The following is a 15,130-nucleotide window of genomic DNA, read 5'->3' as shown; positions in this document are numbered from 1 at the left end:
ACATTTTACATGGGATTTAAACTCCCCCTCTGTCCGCCTGCCTCACATCAGACGTATCTCCTTCTTTCAACCGCCCTGGCCTTCCCCTTCCCCGAGGGGGGAAAACCGTCTGTCTTCAAAGCGTGACCCATATTAGCTCCGTAAATTTTCATGTTACACTGACATGTCTCAGTCCTTATACGAGAGTTCCTTTCCTCAACCTCCCTAAACCCCTTCTTCCCATCTTCCCTGATCCGCAATCACAACCGAAGCTGAGTTCCAACACAAAGCGTCATGGTAAATCAATGAAAAATTTGTGTCGGAACTATTGAATGAAATCTGACAACCTAACCACAGGGGGCGGCGGCTGACCCTCGTCCCTGTCACGATTATGAATGACTTCCCACAGTTTGGCACACCAAGTGAATGTTGAACAAGGGAGATACACTGGCAAAATGTCGTGTCCTCATCGCAGCGCTGTAGTGGTGATTTTGTGTCTATTTTCGCTTTTCCCTGGTTCTATTCGAAGTTCCCCCGGATACGGTATGTTTATGCTTTTAATATTTCATTGTTTTCTTATGCGAGGTACTCGGAGTGACCGTGTTCATCTTTCATTCTACTTTTGCGATCCTGTCAAGATAACGATAACTGTTTTTGTCTTCCATTGGATTCAATTGTGAATTCTTTTCATGGCTGCTGTTTGTATGATCCAGGATAATCAGTTGTCTATCAATCACTCATTTACGGCAAACGTTTCTAATTCCGTCATAAAAGGTGTTTATACCGTGCATTCAATCCAAGATTCCTCGTACAATCATGGCGAAATGATAGCATTTAGGTTTAATCATTAGAGTTGTAACAAGACTCCGAAGTTGAAGCTTAGAGCTCAGGAATTTATTATCAAAACACCACGAATACTTGCCTTTAAATACCTCTAGCAGAGAGCATAAAGCTACGATGAAGTAATTCTTCCATTAGGAGAAAAATCTGGAAGTTGCCGTAAACACAAGTATGTCAATTACAGTAGTATCATTTACAGATACTCTATCAAGAACCTGGTTAACTGCGAAGTATTTTATCATAAACAGCGACAAAAATGCAGGCTAATGGATTTAATAAACCCCAAATTAGTATTTTTGTTTTCCCGGTCACCATGTACATTAAACAGAAACATAGCCGCGTATAAATTCTGGAAAAAAAAACGTATTCAACCTTTCGCTAAGATTTATATTCTGCCTGGCTCGTCTACCAGAGAAGCAGTGTCGTCATGTTCCACCTCCTTCGCGGTCGCGCACGAAAATCGCAATTCGTGGTTTTCCTTAACATCGTCAAGTGATCTTTGCGTGCCACTATCCCCCTACAAAACCTAGAACAAGAGTGATGATCGATTTGTTTAACGTAAGAGTGTGAATTAAGAGACTACAGATGTGTCACCGATTCGCTCAGTTACACTCGTGCTGATGATAAGAACCTCATATACCCTCGTTACGGATTCGCGCAGTATGTTAGCTTTAAATATGCTATGATTTTAACAGTCCATTCCTTTGTCGTCTACGAGACTGTGCCGCATTTAAACAGCCTAGACTGAGAGTTTGTGAGTTTGTTAAAATATTATGTCTTGAACATAATAACAAAATGGAAAGGTATATCTTCAACAGAGTGATGATTTTGACACAGCCTGTCCAAACTTTTGACGAGTTTCCTCCTGCCTTTCGTTCAGTATTCTGACGCAGTGGGTGGGGCTACAAAGCTCGCACCACAATATAATCCCCTCCTCTATCAATGTGGGATAAAGCAAAAGTTGCATGGAAAGACCCGACTTCGGACAAGTTTCGCAATAGCCCAGTAGGAGAGTTAAAAGCTGGGATTTTATTTCGATTCAATTTTCGTCATTACTTCTGCTCTGATCTACACGCGTGATCCTGATGTTAGATCATGTTACCACAGATTTTCTCTGATTACGGGCGATTAGCGCCGTCGGATTAGATTCTGCGGAACAATAAATAAAGCTATCAGGGTCCAAGTAACGCTCAATGAAAGAGTGATGACAAATTTCGTCTCAAGTAATTGAAAACAGGAACATCGGGAAAACCACTTAAGGTTAGACTATTAACAGCATGCGTTTCACTTTAATGCTTCTTGACACCAACCTGACAAAAGTTTCCTGGTGTTTTTTGAGAATTATCGGTGGTTTAATGTTTCTTAATATGACCTTTCCTAAAAAAAAAGGCTTTTAATAAGCTCTTAACACAAAACAAACGTGACCTTGACCTATGCCAAGGCGCGGTGTTGTGTTGCAAAGATGCTTGCATACAACCTCAAAGGGTTTTTTTTCTAAAATACTTCAAAATGCAATACCTTGGGAATGAAATTAGACTACCTTCCGTCCTTTTTCACTCTTTTTTATTCCCTCCCATTTAAAGGATCTATCAGTGAACTTTCTGGTTTAGTTCTCGAGCAAACCCCTGTTAGTGACACCTTTGTAACTCAAACCCTTCCCATATCATGTGAAGCTTGGGTAAGCTGTGGCTCTGAGTCACGCAATGGCACTGGAGGGATGGGTGGACAACGAGGCGGGGCCTATCGTGTGATAACCATAAACCTATCGATGCGCTTTCGAGCAAATAAAAAATTGTTGTCTCAATTAGAATACGAATCGGAAAAAAATCGGAAATTAAGCCCCCAATTTTTTTTTTCCGGAAAAACACACAGACACTTGTTTTTTTCACCGGGAGTCGCTGTTTTAAAATACCCGTTTGTTGCTGAGCAACGACCAGCACCCACTTTTGTTCGTTGAATAGGGGGGGATAAACATTTATCCGTTTGTTACAGTGGTGGCAAAATTTTTGCCGTGTTGTTGGGGTACATGTGCTGTGTTTAAATTCATCTGGCCTAGTTTGGATAGGACTATATTTTATGTAAATCTTAAATATTTTAAATATTATCAAGATCATATTATTGTAATTATTATTATCCTATTATCTCATTATATTAAGGTTATGATCTTATTATACAGGGTAGGGTATTATAAACATGGGGTGTACTATTTCGGGGTAGGGTAGTTTTATATGGGAAGAGCTCTTTTATCATATTCCAATAAATTTTTAATGCATAGTTTTATATAGATTAGATTAGTTTAGTTTAGGTGTCCTTACTTAGTGGAAAACTGCTATCGTATTTGACACGTAAATAAAGTTGTTTATTATTATTATTACTAGATTGTAATTGCTCCTTTTCTAATCAAAGCGTGTTTTGTTTCTCTGAATAGTCTTCGAACACAACAACTACTTTTACAAGTTTGTATTTCCTGAGGATGGCACTCGAACTTGGTACGAAGCGGAAACGCTTTGTAAGACGCGTGAAAACGGCCATTTGACAAGCCTTGTATCTAACAGAGAGATAGAATGGGTAAATGGTGTGATAAAAAACGCCGTACGAGATTCGCAGACCAAAGTCAGGCTTTGGATCGGAGGGAACGACCAGAGAATTAATGATGTATGGGATTTCCTCGACGGGGAACCTCTACGGTATAATGTTGTTCCCTGGGCGCCCGGACAGCCATGGAGACCCCTGGATGTACATTACGCCTACTGTGTCTCTCTTGAGTTTGAAGGTGAAAGCTCAAGATGGTACGTTGAGGACTGCTTTAAGGCGCACGGTTATATCTGCAAGTCAAAGCGTAAGTTACAGTGGTGATAGCCCTTTGACATACGATGTGGGATGGGTTAGGTGACAGTAGTTGCGAAGCGAAAAAACCAAGGGGCCTTGGGTGGGGTCGTGTAACGCAATTTTCAGTGGTCAGAGGGTTTCGTATCAGGCCACGTAAGGTCTCGATTCCACGCTGTTAAAGAAATTCTACAACGCTGGCATTCATTGCCATAACCTAGATTCATAAAGATGTCATCGCAATGTGGTGAGTGGTTAGGGCGCTGGACTTGTAATCTGGTGTCTCAGGTTCAAGCCCCTCACCCCACCCGGCTACCAGCCCCACGGGGGGAGTGGTCAGTTTATCATTATCATCGCAAAAATAAGCTACCCATGGAATACCAAATGTTGTCAAAATATTAATCGAGGCCAATTAATACTTTTTAAGTAGCAAACGGCGATTTAACAAATAAACTCGACATGCCTGGAGAATCGGATCCTTCAAAATCTTCCAATTTTAGTACATGACTTTTTTTTGCTTTCTGTTAATGGGAAATTCCCTCTCTTTTTGCAGAGCCGTCTTCAAGAATCACGGAGAAAAAGAGATTCGGATACAGTAAGGGCCTTGAAATTCAAATACAACAAAATTAACAGGAAACAACATATGATGTTTTAAAAACATTTTGTTGAATTTGATTTGCGTTTAATTTAAGGTTTCGATCATATCTAATTGTCTTCCTGCTGTCCTCGAGACCTAACCGGCCACACTGGTATCCTGTTTTCTAAGGGAAGAGGATGAGTGGCGGGGATGATATTTCCACTATTTTGCAAGATCACTCTTTGTCCTTTGTTTAGACATAAATAGTTCTAGATATCTTATCTTTACGCCGACCAATTCTCACTAACGAGAGCCTTGTGAATTTCAGGTTGGGAATGGGGAAATCACATTTACAAATTCTTCCCTCTACCGTGGACCGGTCTGAGTTGGACAGAGGCGGAGGAGTACTGCTCGGTAATGGAGAAAGGCCATCTGCTAAGTATCCGATCTCGGAAAGAAAGCCGATGGGTCACCGACAGAATCCGACAAATTCGTCAGGTAATCGGCTTCCGAAAGTTATGGATTGGAGCATCGGATTTTGGACATGAAGGAGAGTACGAATGGTCCGCTAAAAAACTACCTGTTACTTTCCAACGGTAAGAAAAGGGACAGATGTACTAAAATCGAAGAAGGAAAAAAATGGGAATTCATGATTGTAATGATTCAATCAAAAGTCACTCAACAAAAGACAAAAAGAAAAATGGAAAGGATAGGAGGGATGGAGAAGGATTGGGGGTACGAAAGTTGAAGGTTGAAAAGGGTGGAAGAAGACAAAGGAAAGGACATAAAGGACAGATTAAAATGCGGGAAGGGAAGAGAAGTTGTAGCACGAACAGAAGAGAAATAACTGAAGCCTAAATGGGGAAGGAAATCGAACAGGGGAGAGGGTAGGGTGCTAAAGAGATGAGAGAGCATGAGGAAAAAAAATTGTTCTTTTTTGTCCTTTTGATTTGAAATATTTTTGTGATAGAGCGGCAATTAGCCGGTATCCTGGCTATTGTGTTTACCGATGTACTCCTCGACTTTAGGCCGTTCCCATGAAGGACATTTCGAAGCTAGCCGTCACCCTATTCAGTCATCTTTTTAGCATCAATTCTTACTTTGTTTTTGCTTCTTGTGTAGATGGGCTCATGGCGAGCCTTCTCATTTCTCTAAACATCACAGAGAGGACTGTATAGCTATTCGTTCCCATCCTGATTGGGGAAAATGGAGTGACGAGAGCTGTGTGATGGAACATCCCTTCATATGCAAAACAAGACGTAAGTGGTGGTGAATGGTCCTCATTTGAGCCTCGGTTTGATTTCCTGGTCTCAGAGAAGGGGACTAGTACATCAAGTCGAGGCTCACTCGTAAACTTATCGCTTACAATAAACGAACAAACAAAGTTTTCTTTCAGGTTTTGGCTAAACCGCCAAAGTTTCTCCTTTCTTTTAAAAAAGCCGTTCTTATTTTAAGAAGTTTGCTGTCGCTCGATGAGGCTCCGTACGAACGTGAGTTTCAAAAGACGAGACGTTTGTTTCACGACTTTTCTTCAGGGAACTTTATCGGTAAACTTAAACACAGTATTAGTCTTTTAAGTTTTTATCTCAGTTCATATAAAAGACGCTATAGTGTTGTCAGTCGTCTTATAGTTTTGGAAAAATTTTGTCGGCAGTTTGACCATAAGGAGATATAGGGACCTCGAGGTTGCTTGAGCGCGTTAAAAACCAGGACCGGGAGGTCTGGGTTCGAGAGCTGACTGGGTCATTGTTTGTGTCCCTGGGTAAGAAACTTGCATCTTACATTACCCTTCCCCACCCAGGGACATAACTGTTGACAAGCGGAAAGAAACTTGTGAAAGAAAACAAAAGAAACAAAACAAGAGGCGGGAGTGGAGGATAGGGGAAGGGGTTGGTTTCGCCGATAGAGCCTAACCACTTTCTTTTCCTATTTCACAGTGTGTCTTGGTAAAACAGACTTGGCATTTATGGTCGATTCCTCGACATCCGTCGGCGAAAGTAACTTCCAGGAAGCTAAAGACTTTGTGTGGTCCGTAGTCAGAAACTTTCCAATCTCAAACAACGACACACGTGTCGCTGTCATTCGCTACTCCTCACAAGCGGACGTGATTTTTGATTTTCAATTTAGTGCCAAAAACAATGTACCCTTTCTCAAAGAAACGCTTGACAATATGGAATACGTTGGCGGAGAAACGAAAACTGAGTTAGCATTGGATCTCGCGCGCACGGGCCTATTCACAGAAAAGAGAGGATCGAGAACGAAAGTACCGAAAATTCTCGTGGTGATGAGTAATGGAAAATCGGAGGACGCCTTAGCTGTTGCGCGTACATCCATGGCCTTGAAAAGACAGGAAGTGACCGTGGTGGTGGTGGCAATTGGTGACGAGGTGGACTTGGAGGAGCTGCTGTTAATGGCATCGACCCCTGAAGACGTCATAAGTGTTAGCACATTTAGTACGCTGAAGAAACGGGTGGGAAAAATCAGGGATAAAGTCTGTGACGGTGGGTGGATTGATTACGTTAAAACACAGGCATGCATCACTAGAAACAGTCTTTTTTATGGTTTTTTCCTTTTTTCTTTTCATAATTGAACAGTACAAACAAACCACAACGATTAACGATCGTTGATTACTACAAGCAGTCCTTTTCGGTTGGTAAAGTCGGTCGTGCAAATAATAAGGAAAAAAGAGATCAGTGGAAATAATTAATGTCAGCGCGCATCTCGGAACTGTCTTTTCATGCACCCCACCCTCAGAGTTCTGTGTAGCGTGCTCACATACACAGGACGAAATCACATGTTTCCGTATTTCTGAAACGTGGCGGAAACATGCAACTCCATGTTTCCGTTATGTTTAACATGCACAAAAAGTGGTCCGGTTCCGTTGTATACGCAGCAACGGAAACGCGAAAAAAAGTCATGAAACCGGTAACGGAAACACAGGTTATCCGCCGTGTTTCCAGAACGGTTTAACATGTTTCTGCCACGTTTCCGTTTACGGATTCTTGCAATTTCGTCCTGTGATACTTTATTTTTTCTGGCTTTTTTTTACTCTCGCCGACTGCTCGTTGTCCAAATCGATTGTTTCTACAGTTATTTTAGGACCTTACGAGTCAACCTTCTGCCTTTTAAGTTTAATTGTTTCTTTGATCTTGCAGGCTTAGTCTGGTAGGAGTTTTCTTTTTTTATATATAATTCAACAGTTGCTATTTCATTGTTATTTTCAGAAATGGTTGAGAGTCAAAATAGGAGAGAGCTTGAGGAGGAAGAGGAAAACAGCGTTAAATAACCTGTGCGTTGTCGAAATGACTTTTCAATATCAATATGGCGGCTGTAGTAGCAGTAAATTGTAAATTCAATAGATTTTTTATCGTAGATTTTTGTTTTTTAATTTATTTATTGACGCTACATTGAAGAACTTTTGCAAATTACTAGAGTTGGCATGACGTGAATATAAGATGGAGACTGGGCCTGCACGCTCCAAGCAGCACAGGCATATTTTTTTAATGTCCGCATCACCAAAAAAAAAACAAAAAAAAAACAAAAAAAAAAAAAAAAAAAAGCTGATCAAAAGAAAAAATAACTCCATGCGGAATGTGTCGAGAAAGTGATAGTTCATTATCGTATGTCCATTGAAAAAAAAAGAGAAGCTTGTGATAGATATTGTAATAGAGGTTGCTATATTTTTTCGTTTTAAAAGTTCGCACGTTTCGAATGCATCAGTTATTATTTTGGCTAGATTTTGTGCGCAGTTAGTCCGTAAAATCTAAGTTGGAAATAAAAGTTACTATGTTCCCAAAACAATAGCTTTGTGTTGCCTCAGTTGAGATGATTATTTTACTAAAAATAACTGTAATTTTCAAACCTCAGATATTTGCACAAGCAAACAAACGCACTATAAATAACTCAGGAGTCCAATAAATGTACCATAAAAACCTACATTTAAATTTTTGCAGAGATGGCAAGAAAACCATCTCTTTCCATTCCAAAATGCTTCACAGTTACGGCTGCCCTTAAAATCATATTGTAGATGAAATAAACAAGTAAATCTTAGGGCATTCTCTCATGCAAATTTTATGGAATACATTAAAAAATTCCTTATCATACCCATCATCGTGTCTAGGATTCTTCTCCTTCCTGATGAGAGAGAGAGAGAGAGAGAGAAAGAGAGAGAGAGAGAGAAGAGAGAGAGAGGACCCTGGGGTTGAGGTCGAATGATGCACAAGCAAGCGCATGCCCAGTTACCCCTTTACCAAGGGGTTGCGAATCGATCACGATTTACTAAATACACACAGTAAATTCTAACTCCACTTCTTTCTTCACGACACACACATTTCTTTAGCGGCCATCAGTACATTGCACTCCTGAGCCACCTAGATTAATTTTCCAGTGTTCTAGATGAGAAAAGGTAATGTAAAATTCTGTTCAGCAGTTCAAATTATTTAGGTTAACAATCGCTATTAAGTTCACTCCAACGACTTGCCGCAGTCACTGCAAAACTTGTCTCCAATTTTGCTCGGGTGCCCACAATGCCTACAAAATCTTGTTACCGGCTGAGATGCCCCATTCCTCTGCTGTGCGGGGTTAAGCGAGAGAAGAGCCGACGTGCCAGGCCTGTTAAAAAAATACCCCGCAACGACGGGAAACTGGAACCTATCTGCCATTGACGGGCTACGTTCAGGTGGGCTGCACGTGGAATGAACGGGCTGAAATGCGCTAGGTGTATTGGGGCTTTTGTCGTTTGGACTCTTCAACGACTGCGCTTGCGCAGCAAGAGCTCCTGGAAACATATACGACGGAGACTTGGCGATGGGAGAGAACGCTGACTTAGCCTGATTGCCGTCGCAGGGGATAAAGGAAGCAGAACCGTAGCTTCTAAGAGGAAGAGGCAGGCTAAATGGTCTTTGATTGTTCTCCGGTAGAAGAGACTCTATAGCTTTGACCAGGTCTTCTTCACAAGCCCCAAGGATGAGCTCTAGAATGGCTCTACTTTGATCAGGAAAAATCCGCTGGAGAAGTTCTAAAGAAAATTTAAATGCTTCCGTTTCTTTCCTGTGGGGGGAGAGGCGGGGTACTTTTCGTCGCTCGAAATCAGGTTCTTTATCTTCATCAATGGAAGATCTCTTGTGGTTCTCTTCAGCATCTGAACCGTGATCTTTCTCAAAATCTTCCGGACTAAATGGTTCTTCCTTGATTTTAACCTCATAGGACTCAACAGATTTTGATTGAGAGGTTATCGGGGTTTTTTTAATCTCTTCCTTTTCCAGCTCTAGACAAAGGAACGAAGACACACACGCTTAAATTGGTAGTTTAACAAGTACGGGCTTCGTAAATTTAATAACGTAACCATAAAGCGCTAAGGGTCTGAAACTCCACGTTGAGAACAAAAAAGGGCAAAAAATATATAACCCGCGGCAAAATAGGAAAAAAAACACTCGCCTCTAGCTGGTGATCTATTTACAAAGTTTTCTCGTGTTCTCTCAGCATCACAAGTGGGTTATTACGTCGGTAAACCGAAAGAAATTGGAGTCTATTGCTTAAACATATGGTGCTTTCTGTGGGAGTTTGGCAGAAAAAAAAATGAACTCCCTGACGTAAGTCCTACGTAAAGGCTATTCATCAACAACGTACTCTATAACATATCCAGCTTTCTTAGCCCGGCAATTCAATTATTATCTTATAAATTCATCATAAATTTCTACTCAGTTCGCAACGAGTCTTGAATTACGACCAGAAATTACAGAAATTTCTTTTGCAAGGCAAATGCACGCAGCATTTATGTTAAATTTGATGAATGCCACAAAAGAGGATAAACAACTTATAGTTATGCTGTACATGTATTTCAGAAATATTTTAAACAACACTTCAAATACGTTGAATTACTTGCTGGGAAGTGAAAGCTGTCAGTCCACTAGTCAAACATTCTGTCTCTTGAAACTTTCATAACATTCGTCATATTTTGCTATTCGTGAAGGTTACTACCGATCTTTGGAAAAACTGCAGACCATTAAGAGCTTTTTTAAATTATTTCTGTAATTCGTATGAGACATTAATTTTCTTTTTTCGATTTGAAAATGAATACCATTTCGAGTGTTCCATTAGAATTTCTCATCGGTTGCTCCTTGAGTTTCTGTGGTAAGTTAAAGCTGTTCCGGAGATAGATCTATTTTACTTAAAATCAAATCCATCCCAAAATGTAAAAGCAAGGAATATTTTTGTGTATATTCTTTATAAATTTTCGTCTGGAAGCCTCTTAAACAGATGAGATGATGGTTCGTTGTGGATTAAAAAATAACCATGTCAGAGCATAAAATGATTATTCGCTCGTTCACTTGAGGGTTACTTATCAAATCAAATACATTTTTGATTCAATATTATTCAAGCATTCTTGTTCTTTGTCTTGTGAGCCAAATAAAGCAAACAAAAAATCGAGAGTAAAAGAATCTATATGCTAAGGCTTTACGTTTACCGGGAATCGAGAAAATCATTAGATCGCTGGCGAACAGTGATGTAAAATATAGCCGAGTTTGAACGAACTTCTTTGTCTAATTCACTTCAATGGACACTTTCCTAAAGATGGCTTAAGAGTAAAACCACCTGATTCTAAGGTAAAGAAGTCATTTATATCAGCACCCATACAGCCATCATTTATGTGGTGATCTTGTAAAGTTTCAAAGTGCGCCAGTGGTGATTCAGCCGAAAATTGGTGATGAATTCTAAAGGTGCAAATATGTATCATTCATCTAAAAAAGGTTGTGGCCATTTCAGATTATCTTCTCTCCCAGAACATGACTTTTATTAAATTAGTATTTCCAGTACGAAATGTTTTGACGATGTACTTTCTATTCGAATCTTAGCACAAATTTAAGAGATCTTGGCATTGTTAGATCAGCGAGGGAAACCGACCGAGGGAAGCGGCCTCGTCGCCTCTTGTGCTGTTACGTGCCTTGTTATTGACTAAACAAGGGTTAGTTTTAGCGCAGTAACTTAAATATCAAAGTCGATAAACTGAGAATATCTAACAGGAAGATGTGTAATTTATAATATTTTAATGGCATCAGTGAACAAGGATTGCAATCCCGTAAAAGCACGAAAGAAAGAGAGACAATATTATTTACACTTGTTACATAAAAGGAAAATTTCAACCAATTGACGCAATTTTTTTCTAATGAATATTCTTTTGACTAGGGGGTATTAAGTAAGGAAATCGTATTCCAGGCTTCGCTTTTTCTCCTGAATGCAAATACGGTCATTTTTTATGATATGTCTACCCATTTTCTGAAGAGCTAGACAATTATAAATCGACTGTCTCTAACAAAGAAAACAATATCTATCCCACGTAATGTATTGAAGCGCCTGAACGCATGTTCACAAGAACTTCGAAAAAGCACAAATTGTCCAGTGGCTTGGTAGCTAGGCGACGGAAACATTTCTTTGCAGAATCTGGCTTTGACGAGAGAAAAAACAACTTTCTAATATCGATCTCGCTGTTCATTTGTTTCTAGATAAGAGCTTAGCAATTACGAAGTGTTTCTGCGCGAAAATGTCGCGAATTATTAATGTAAGTTATGTAGTACTTATGCAAGTCAGTATCCGGTATGACAGGCGTACACGATTTCTTTTCTATCATTTCGGCTACGCTTTTATCTGGCTATACATTTATATAGTTATTTAATTTTATAGCAAAAGCTTTTAAAGGGTACAATTTCCAGCTCGTCAATTTGAAAGGAACGCTTAACTTATAGCACTTATCAAGTGAACAAACAATTTTCGTAGACGTAAAAGAAAATAGAGACAGTCTAATAAAAAAGATTTTTCGCCAGCGATCAAGGAAGACTAAAAACTTCACGCGCGAAGGTTTTGGGCAAGAAACCTATGCTTGAAAATGCTAAAAAATTTTATTGATGCGAACCCTTTGTAATCGGCTTTTATCGCCACAAGAAAACTGTTTTGTTCCAGTTTGGGACAGGTATAAAACCTGACAGACTTTAAATTCTGGTGGTTTTGGTTTTTTCTTTAGACAGTTCGCAAAAGAAGCGCCGATCGACAGATGAAACTTCATTTCGATCCTCAGACATGTTCCGGATAGAACTTTTGCTGTGTTTCATCAGTTGTGAGACACAATAGCGAACAAAGTGCACTGATTTACAAAAGAGAGGAACAAGAGCTAATTAGATGCTCTGTTGACCATATCTCGCATATTTAAGCTCCGCCATCAACATTAAAATGCAAGGGCAGTCCAAGGAAATTGAGCGTAGCTTTTCGCGTCAGTTCCACTTGGCGCGATATCAAAAAAGAGAACCTTGTCACAATTTGATAAAAGGCGCGATAAACCTTATCTAAACTGAACGCTTAAGTTTCCCGAGATGAAACGCTTTACTGTTTGCGATGGAGGCGTGTAATTGACAAGTTAAGGAACTACAAACATACATCAATTTGCTACATGTTATAAATTGTACCCGTCGACGAAGGATTTTTACAAACGACCGGAAAGTCGCTTGTAAATTACAGATATTTAAAGGCGCGCGAATCGAAATTGCATTTTCTTGAGGAAAAAATAATGAACAATGATGAAGTAAGACGTTTGAAATACGGTGTTATGGTTCACTTACCTTGACTGTCAGCGCGGTGGTACGAGAACACGGGCTGTGCCTCTTCTGAGTGAGTTCTTGCGACACCGTGGTTAAACTGCGGTTCAGGGCTGACAAGGGGAGGTACGTACGCCTGTGCTTTCTTAGCTATCTGTACCCGCATGGTCTCCTCCTGTGTCTGCTGTCTTCTAAGCGCCACTTGCGCCGCCATGACACGCTGCCTCTCTGCGATCAGTGTGCATTGAGCACAGTTGCAATCTCTCCACCTACAATATCGCTTGTGCCCTTTTAACCATGACACCATACCGTGGATGCGACAACGGGCGCACTTAGGCATGCGAGGGGGCTTCCTCTCAGACATGGACTGTTGGATCGCGAAGGAGGTGTCTGCCATATCTTTTCCAGACACACTTGAAAATCTCTTGAAATCGATAAGCGGTTGTCGCGATGTGCACTCGACTCTGAGTGTGGTACCTCTTGACGCGACAAAGTTGACTGACGGCAAGCTTTTGTTCAAGTTATTTTTTTACATTCGAGAATTTCAAGAGCCTTTGTATACGAGCGTCATGATTGGTCCGGTGTCAAAATAGTTTCTGTCTGTCCTGTCAGATCTTACTAAGTCGTGTAAACAACAGCGGCCGTCCACTTACACAAGACAGTCGAATTAGTTGAAAACTCTCAGAGGAATTTGTTATGAGTTAATATGGCAACCCAGTTTCACATATCTACGCAATAAATGGAGCGTTTGAGTGTTTCAGACCTTTAGTCAATAAGAGCTTTGTAAAAAATCCCTCCCCCTAAACACGCACTGCAGCGTATCCTGGCAACTCAGCGCCACGAACCTTTCAAGGTGAAACGAGCGAGTGTATATATAATTCTGAAAGGTCGTCGAGTGATGTAATTTGGCTACAGTGTTACATTTGTGTTATTGCCCAACCCGAAATGAACACACAATAAGACCACATAGTTTGTGCATTGTTTTCCCTTCTAATTGCCAAACAATGAATTATTCAGTGGTTTCATGAATGCCCCAGAAACTGGATACCGAGTATCTAATTGTCTGCGGATACAATGGCGGAATTGAATTTGTCATTTCTCTATGGAATTCAAGGCTCAGAGCATTGTGAATAGAATGAAAGCACTGTCATTCGTGCACGAAACGCAAATACGTTTTAGCATTGCTAAATGTCGGAAAGTAATCCACGGATGACGAGGAGTGATTACACGAGACAACTTTGGTCGGAAAATTTTAAAGATAGAAGTTAAGAAACAACTGTCGATGGGTCGTTGATCTGTCGCATAATGCGTAACTGCCTCCCATTATTCTTCAATCCTAGCTACCGACATATTACGTTACTCGATAATAGAACGAGACTGCTGAATATGCATGAGTGTCTGGTGGAAACTTAACTCCAAGAAAGCCGTCTACTGAGAAAAAAAATTTCATTTTTGTTAAAACTTGATGATAGTCACGTTCCGTGTTCACTTGACTTAACCTTCGGGAAAAATTTCGTCCAGTCGCATTGGTGATGAAACTTTCTCTTCTTCGTTTAAACAAATAATTGTACCTTTGTTTAATTTCCTTGTAATTAAGCTCCGAGCAAAATTAGGTAGGCAACATTTGAATTTGTCTGCGAAGGACGGTTTCGACAAAAGTCGACGGAATTTTCACCTTTAGGTAAAGAATGGCACTAATGGTTGAGAAAGAAGAGAAACTTATCATCGGTCACGATTGTTAGAAATTCCTTAAAATTTGTCGCGACATCTATTCATCGTTGGATCAATGACCATAAAAAAAGGAGAAGAAAGCATAACATGTGTATGTTGCACGAAAACTTTCATTACTGTAATCAAATTTTGACGCAAATTACCTCCGAGAAAGCTTCAGAACGAAAACCTGAGAAAAACGCGAGGCACTCAAATATGAAAATTGCCTTAAGAATTATTTGAGATGAAATGAATCGAAATGGAGGCATTCATTACGTCTTGTGTCTATTACTAATCTTAATTTGAGAGCCTTTGAGAGAAAGGCTTAATCCTTGGGATAGAAATTTAATCTTCGGCAATAATAAAAGATGCCTTAAATGTCATGCGAGAAAAATGGACTCCTATGATATTGCAAAGAGATGCGCTAACCCGTCATTATATTGCGTAACTGGTGCTCAATCCATTCAGGGAGAGTTATATATTCAGTTATTTATCATTCTTTATGTAACTCTGTTTGAAAGATATCTTTTCAAACCACGTTACCGGGCGCAATTGAATTCCGTTTCAACTAATCTTAAAAGAAAGGCCTTTTGCTGGTAAAATGAAACAACAT

At 40.1% G+C, this 15,130-nt stretch overlaps 2 protein-coding genes across 2 annotated transcripts; one reads left to right on the top strand and one right to left on the bottom strand.

Annotated features, from left to right (window-relative positions):
- The first annotated feature begins 142 nt into the window (after positions 1–142).
- Positions 143–8,020, top strand: LOC113682333 (uncharacterized). The gene is made up of 7 exons (XM_027199497.2): positions 143–522; positions 3,248–3,658; positions 4,199–4,240; positions 4,551–4,818; positions 5,345–5,481; positions 6,160–6,723; positions 7,447–8,020. Exons 1-7 carry the CDS (start codon positions 375–377, stop codon positions 7,506–7,508), a joined length of 1,632 nt encoding a protein of 543 aa, XP_027055298.2. The 5' UTR covers positions 143–374; the 3' UTR covers positions 7,509–8,020.
- On the bottom strand, positions 7,597–13,580 carry LOC113682334 (doublesex and mab-3 related transcription factor 3, truncated). Its single transcript, XM_027199498.2, has 2 exons — positions 12,832–13,580; positions 7,597–9,488 (listed from the first exon to the last, which is right to left on the bottom strand). The coding sequence occupies exons 1-2, from the start codon at positions 13,202–13,204 to the stop codon at positions 8,686–8,688; spliced, it is 1,176 nt and encodes a 391-aa protein (XP_027055299.2). The 5' UTR covers positions 13,205–13,580; the 3' UTR covers positions 7,597–8,685.
- Positions 13,581–15,130: the final 1,550 nt, after the last annotated feature.

Source organism: Pocillopora damicornis, chromosome 7 (assembly GCF_964200805.1).
Source record: "Pocillopora damicornis chromosome 7, jaPocDami1.2, whole genome shotgun sequence".
Classification (NCBI taxonomy): domain Eukaryota; kingdom Metazoa; phylum Cnidaria; class Anthozoa; order Scleractinia; family Pocilloporidae; genus Pocillopora; species Pocillopora damicornis.
This window is presented reverse-complemented; position numbering and strand designations above follow the sequence as displayed.

Coding starts and splice junctions, on each gene's coding strand:
- LOC113682333 (XM_027199497.2), top strand. CDS start 375: ATGACTTCCCACAGTTTGGCACACCAAGTGAATGTTGAACAAGGGAGA. Junction 523..3,247: donor TCGAAGTTCCCCCGGATACG/GTATGTTTATGC, acceptor TTCTCTGAATAG/TCTTCGAACACAACAACTAC. Junction 6,724..7,446: donor CAGGGATAAAGTCTGTGACG/GTGGGTGGATTG, acceptor TGTTATTTTCAG/AAATGGTTGAGAGTCAAAAT.
- LOC113682334 (XM_027199498.2), bottom strand. CDS start 13,204: ATGGCAGACACCTCCTTCGCGATCCAACAGTCCATGTCTGAGAGGAAG. Junction 9,489..12,831: donor CCACCGCGCTGACAGTCAAG/GTAAGTGAACCA, acceptor TCCTTTGTCTAG/AGCTGGAAAAGGAAGAGATT.